General features: G+C 30.9%; 1 protein-coding gene across 2 annotated transcripts; it reads right to left on the bottom strand.

Moving 5' to 3' along the window:
* Positions 1-2,645: 2,645 nt before the first annotated feature.
* Positions 2,646-6,040, bottom strand: LOC105111363 (lysosomal Pro-X carboxypeptidase-like). 2 transcript variants are annotated; one of them, XM_011006688.1, is made up of 9 exons: positions 5,511-6,040; positions 5,218-5,404; positions 4,953-5,086; positions 4,725-4,837; positions 4,381-4,624; positions 3,352-3,504; positions 3,158-3,237; positions 3,003-3,052; positions 2,646-2,855 (listed from the first exon to the last, which is right to left on the bottom strand). In XM_011006688.1, the coding sequence occupies exons 1-9, from the start codon at positions 6,012-6,014 to the stop codon at positions 2,725-2,727; spliced, it is 1,596 nt and encodes a 531-aa protein (XP_011004990.1). In that variant the 5' UTR covers positions 6,015-6,040; the 3' UTR covers positions 2,646-2,724. The 2 variants fall into 2 exon arrangements, with proteins under 2 accessions (XP_011004990.1, XP_011004991.1); XM_011006689.1 differs by lacking the exon at positions 3,352-3,504.
* Between the last annotated feature and the right edge of the window lie 743 nt (positions 6,041-6,783).

The following is a 6,783-nucleotide window of genomic DNA, read 5'->3' as shown; positions in this document are numbered from 1 at the left end:
GTACATCAAATACTTAGCACTTTCATAGCACAAACTGTATGGTATAATCGACATCTATGCTATGAAAGGAACTTGATTTGTTGTTAACATAAGTTATAATCATGAATGCTTGACAACATTTACAAGTATTAGCATTAATCGAATAAGATGACTAATGTAATCATGTTAACAATTTATAATCTGATTAGAATCTTCTTTGTATGTGGTTTCTAATTGAATAATAAGATTTTATAATATACTTGTTTGACATACCATTAGTGGATCCTCTAACCTTAACATTTGTTTTTATCATTGTCTAATCCTTACGTTGATCTTTCATCTTAAAGTTCTCATCAACTTCTTCTTCTTCTTTATTACTACTACTACTACTACTACTTCTATTAATATTATTGTTGTTCTTGTTGTTATTATTATTATCTATAATTTATATAATTAACCTTTTTATGGTTAGACGTCGATCTTACTAGATTATTTATTATTTTGATATTCCTGTATTTGGGAGAAAACATCAATTTTTTTTATCATATCAGTTAGGCACACAACCATGCCCAATAATAATTAGATCTTGCTAGCACTAGATCGATCTAAGGTGCCTGAGCTTGTCAAACTGCCAAGCTCAATCATAGCTAAATTTTGTTAACACTGTTAGCATTAAACTAAAGATGCTTGAAACCCTCCACTTTGAGCATGCTTATTTCCTTAAATGTGATAAAAAAAAGACACATCATAAATGTGATTTATCAATTAGCATGCGGAAGCATTGCGTCTTGGTACTTTCATATCCTCTCGTGAATAGATGTTGACGGGGGTTAATGGCAGAGGAGTTGCTCAAGTGTTCTCCTTCCTAGGTGACATTTTTTTTGAAGTTGGCCTTGGTTATGAAAGAGTTCCCTGCAATCGTTAACCTAGTGGGACAAAATTAAGTATGTTGTTCAAATGGAGGTACTTTCTGACATGATCAATAAGGGGACCTGACGAGCCCAAGCAGCCTTAGAGCTTAGGTTATTAAATGAAGTCTCGAAGTTGATTCAGTGCTTGCGTTGTAGTAAATCATTTTTCAAAATCTATTTTTATTTAGTTACATGGTAATTAAAACTTCATTCTCTCTTTTTATTTTGGGAAAATCTTAATCTAGCTCCTATTATATTATCTCACTATCGCTATCATTATCAATTAAGATCCCAATTTTTTCATAATATGCTAAAGGAAGTTCTAATATGCCTTAAGAAACAACTTTAGCATCAAATCATAGTAATTTTTTCTTTCATAAATTTTTTTTCTTTATTTGACTTAGCTCTAGGTTTAAATCAACAGTCACTCGTAGTAGCTGTATTAAAGAGCCACCCACCGTTCTATTAATTTTTAAAAATAGTTTATTCTTTGTCAGTCATTTTCTTAATGTTTAGTTCTTTCGTCTTCCTTTATTACAGAAACTAACCAAAATGTTTTTATATTTTGTAAACTTTAATTCCCCCTCCCCAAAGTTATAGATTGTGAAATCTGAAAAAAAAAAACTTTTTCACATTATTCTTTTTAAGATAAATATAAAAATTTGTTTTAAAGGCAAATTGCTTAAAAAAAGAGTATTAAAAATAAAATAAATGTGAAAGTTATTAAGAAAAGAAAAATATAAATCCAGAGTCACTAAAGTATTTTAATAATATTCAATAAAAAAATCATAAGATATAAAAAAATAAAAATTCAAATGCACTTCAGATTGAATTAATAAAACAATTCATACATTTATTTAATTTTATTCTAGAAAAATAAAAACAAAATTTCAATATATTTGTTTTTATAACTCAAATAAATTGATCATAATAGTATGTACAAAAACTGGATATATGATAATTTTATAGATTGAAAAGGAAAGTAAAAAAATTACTTTGTTTCAAATAAAATAAAATTATCATATTTAGCATTTTGATTCTTTATTTTATTTATATATATAATTTTTTGAATTTTAAGTGAAAATGATGTCAAATAACCAACTCAACCCAATAGTTTCAATTGTTAGATAAAATCTTCAAGATATAATTTATATTATTTTCTAACATACTCTCTCAAGTAAAAGCCTTTTAAACTTTAAATTTGAAAGACTTATATTATCTTATGCAATTGTTTGGTTATCATGATTTTGATACTATGTCAAATAACCAACTTAACCTAATAATTTAAACTGTTAGGTGAAATCTTAAAATATAATTTATATTATTATATAACAAATAAGTTATTTAATGATTTTAATGGTTGAATAGTTTAAAAAGTGTAAGTTATTGATTAAAATTCAAATTAATTATATTTTCATGATTTTTTTTAATGGTGGATTTGCTTTAAAATATAAGACTTTGTTTGTGTGCGCGACGTCCTTGGAGACTTAATTTATACGTTAATCCTTGAACATATCAAGGGTACTCTATGTGTCTAAGAAAACACTACATGAAAATTTTTTATATAGTTTCATCTCGAGCAAAAATTAGCTAAGAACTCTGCAAGCAGAAAAAGAAAAAGAAGTCATAATATAAGGATACGAGGAACTAAATGTTCGATAAAGAAATACCATAATGCTAGTGCAATGAAATACAGTAGAATTTGTGTAAACTTGATTTCAACAGATTTTCTACTGCTCAAGATACATATAAATCTAAACTGGGAAAATTAAGAAAATGGTATGGTTTCAATTTCCAGTGCCTTTTGTCCTCTTTTGGTCTACATGATTCACGTCTAAAACCTGCTTAGATCAGCATAGTACTTATTAATCCACTCTTTAATGATCTTGATCTCTGTCTTTCGCTGTGCAACCAACCATTCAGGATCAGTTTCCTTAGCAAAAAGTATATCCAAGCAATGAGACCCTGCAATTAATGTAATTAAACAATCTTGTACTGTTAATTTCTATGAACTTCATTCTAAAAATTTATCTCTTTTCAATTGATAGGGCTAGCCAGCCACATATTGATCCTATGATCATATTTTATTCTTGCTTTTCAAAGTATACTTACCATTGACGGTCTTGACAGCAACAACAGTGTCTGAAATGTTCTCCAACACCCTAGAAATTGAGATGATAGAACATGTTAAACTTGGACCGGTGATTGTAATAACATCCCATGCCTCGAAATCATTGTGTCTTTTCCCAAATTTGCTTGTTACTTACCCTCCACTACTATAAGGATCTCTCAGCCCATTGGAGAAAATGATATTGCTAGCAAACCTTTGAAGAATCAATCTTATACTCTACATTTAAAAGAAAACAAGTAAAGAATGATTTAAAATTTGGGGTAGAATGAACAAAAAAAAAAAAGTGTAAAAATTCCACGAGTTGAGCTACAGAAACTAAAGGAAACTTACGTGGCCTCCGTAATAAGTAGTGACCCAGTGAAAACGAGGTGTAACATTGTATAAACTCTTGCAATCTTCTATGTAGGCTTTCAAATCGAAAGGATCAGGTGGAAACATGGAGTCATTGCCATAACCAATAGGTATCACCATCTCACTACACGTCTAAACACAAAATTTAATTTGTCAAATTAAAGTTTTTAAGTCTTAATAAGTTAATTTGAGAGATTTTATATCATTCTATTGAAGGTATATACAAAGATAAAATTTAAGATTTAAAAATTTTATTTTCGAATTTCAAAAAACTTATTGAAAGTTAATTTTTTTATATCAATGCTTATTCCCCCCCCCCCCACCCCCCTTAAAGTGGCCACAAGTGTGAGACTATGATTGGCCACAACCACCTCTAAACTATTTGAAATTTTCATATGTATCCAAGGTTTTATGCCTCGAAACCTAAGAAATTCCATTTACATCCCCTCGATTTTTTATCCATTTGTGCCTAAAGCTCTTCGGCTTCCTCAGCCCCCCAAGTATTCTTACTGTAGTTTGTCACCGGAAATATATATTGGTAGTCATTATTAATTATAGTAGTATAAAATTTCCTACTTAATTCAGTTATTGTAATCCAATTTCCCGTTGAATCTTTCTTGTAATGCACGTTTAACTTACATAATGACAATTATTTTTTTAAGGCTTAATCAATAGTTTCTGATCACTTATTTCCTTACCAGCATCGCCAAACTTAATATAAGAATCACCATATAGTGTTGCTTTAAGAACCATTCAAAGATCCATATATTAATGAGTTGTTTCAGTCAAATAGAGAGTTGTTAGTGGATCAATTATTATTGCTGCTGTTGTTTACAATGATCATGACCCATTCTTATCTTTATATGATAATTGCATACCTGACTTATCCAAGCCAAAAGGTAGGGCTGCGCGCGTGCGTGTTGAGTGTGAACTATATATATATATGTCCCATCTTCATCTTAACAGCTATCGTGAAGTATGTAAGGAGTAATAATATATATACTGTACCTGCCATCTCCAGCCCGCAGATGTTTCAGATTGGTTAGTGGGTTCATTGACGTAGCATGACCTATTTCCTTTATAAGCAACAAGACCACCAAATACTCTGCCAAGAAGATCATCCCCAAAACCACCGCCATCTATGCCCCCACAGACCTTGTTAACCGGATATGTTGGTGGCTTATTGTACTGAGCAGCATTAGCATACATGGAGTCCAGGTGGTTCTTGAGCTCACTGGCGTCTGTCAAGGGACTGCATCAACGATGTTTACCAAGGTTTTTAGCATGTAAAATTTCATTGAATATTAATTAACTTTAACAAGCTTTTAATTAGAAAGAGTAACTATTATTACTTGCAAGTCTTAAATTTCTTGCTGAGGATTGAGAGACCATCTGGTTTAGAAGCAACTTCATCAATTTCTTCCCATGACTTTCGTATAGTCTGGTAGCAAGTCTCACTGGCTCCCTGCACACCCAACACCACATATTTAACATTTTATTAAAACATTATTCATCTTCTATACTACTAATTAATTAGAGAAATTAAACTAAATTAAAGATGAAAACTCAAAATGTATTACTCTAAAATCCTTGCTGACAAGAGCATAGTATCCATATTGTGGCGTAATATCATCAAAATAAAGAACCGGTGCTGAAGAGGCAAGAGCTCCAAGGGCTATATGAGGGTATTTAAGCCGAAACCATGAAGCCAGCACTAGTTAACATGGAAAAAATTTTAAGGAGTTAAATAATAATGATGATGATAAAAAATAATAAATAAATCAAAGTATTCTTCAATATTAATTGCTGTGGTATTCTTGGAGAATATAGTACGTAGCCACCTACTTCCACCATATGATCCTCCAATGACGATAACCGGAGAATCTTTAGCCTGTAATGTTTTCTTTATGTGAATGATTATTGCTGCATAGTCTGCTATAGCTTGAGCTGAGTTGAAATATCCTAGCGTGCTTGCATTCTTCAAGGCTTCTTCCCTTGATCCAAATGGAATTGATTTTCCATAATATCTATGCTGATATCATGACATTAATGTATAAAAATCTTTATTATAACCAATTATTAAGCCTATTTCTATGAACCAGAAACAACATTTATAAGTGAAAAGAATATATCCGTACCTCAACATATACCAAGAGAGAACTGAATTCAGCAGCGGTATCAACCAGAAATCCAATTACATCAAGATCTTCATCAATGGGTGCTTCTGCGCCAAGGTATACTAAGATTGGTGCACAAGCATTGGCACCACCCCAATACTTAGAATTGATCAAATAACGTTGTAGAAATGTGTCATAGCTTTCAGGTCTATAGTTGAAGTGATCAAGTGTTTGGTTGTAAAAAAAGGTTTCAAGATCTTCTCGAACAGATTCACCCAAAATTTGATCAGGGTGGTCTAGCCAAACTCTCGGTCCTATTGGACTAAGTCTTGGAATAGTATGAAGCCGTTTTGCAGTTGCGGTTGCAGTGGTTAAGGAAAACAGTAAGAGAAGTTGAAGAAGAAATAGGCTTTGAAACACCATGGCACGATGCATTTGTATGGCGAGTTTGCTAGGTTTTTTGTTGAGGTTTCTTAGGTGATTTAAAGCTTGTAACAGGGACATCCTTAAAAAATAAAATCCCATTTACTTTGAGACAACTTTAGACTTATTACACGCTCATGCTTTATTGCACTCATGGATCACAATAATTGCAATGATTAAGCTTTGAAGCTTCCACAAAATGTTTCATAATGCTAATTTTAATGACAATCCAGGCTTTCTCAATTCAACAAACCCAATTATAAAATATAAGAACACTTATCTACACGGCTAACCACGTTTCAAACCATGATTGGGCATAAAAAAATATCTTCCGTAGTTTAAAACGTTGTTGACCACGTAGACAAACACAATAATCATATCAAAACGGATATAATTTATTGATTTTCTTCGGTGTCGTAATTATACTACCAATGAACTACCATTTCTTTAGCTAGTATATAATGAACAAGAGATATTGTATTGTGTAATTCAAGATTCAACACAATAAATTAACAAATGGAAATAAAAATATTTATAGAAAAATTCTATCCATATATTGTGATAATATTTATCGATATAATTTTCAATTCTTGTATTTATTTGTAAATACTGACAAAAAAAAATATATTGAGGGAATGACGAAGGGTATTACAGTAAGATTAAAAAAACAAATTTTACGATAACATGATATTTTTATCAATAAAATGACCAATAGAGTTATTGACAAAATAATTCTATCAGTAATGTTATCAGTGATATTTAATTTATAACCTGATGATCAATCATTCTCTTTCCTTTTTTCATTTCTTTTTGGTCTTTCAATTTTTTTTTTACAATAGACAGCCACCCCTTCGTTCCAATCTCAGTACAA

This window comes from Populus euphratica, unplaced genomic scaffold (assembly GCF_000495115.2).
Source record: "Populus euphratica unplaced genomic scaffold, PopEup_1.0 scaffold292.1, whole genome shotgun sequence".
Taxonomy (NCBI): domain Eukaryota; kingdom Viridiplantae; phylum Streptophyta; class Magnoliopsida; order Malpighiales; family Salicaceae; genus Populus; species Populus euphratica.
The sequence above is the reverse complement of the archived record's forward strand: the minus strand, read 5'-3'. Positions and strand labels throughout refer to the sequence as shown.

Coding starts and splice junctions, on each gene's coding strand:
- LOC105111363 (XM_011006688.1), bottom strand. CDS start 6,014: ATGGGATTTTATTTTTTAAGGATGTCCCTGTTACAAGCTTTAAATCAC. Junction 3,505..4,380: donor CTGCGGGCTGGAGATGGCAG/GTACAGTATATA, acceptor TTTTGTGTTTAG/ACGTGTAGTGAGATGGTGAT. Junction 2,856..3,002: donor TGCTGTCAAGACCGTCAATG/GTAAGTATACTT, acceptor CATTAATTGCAG/GGTCTCATTGCTTGGATATA.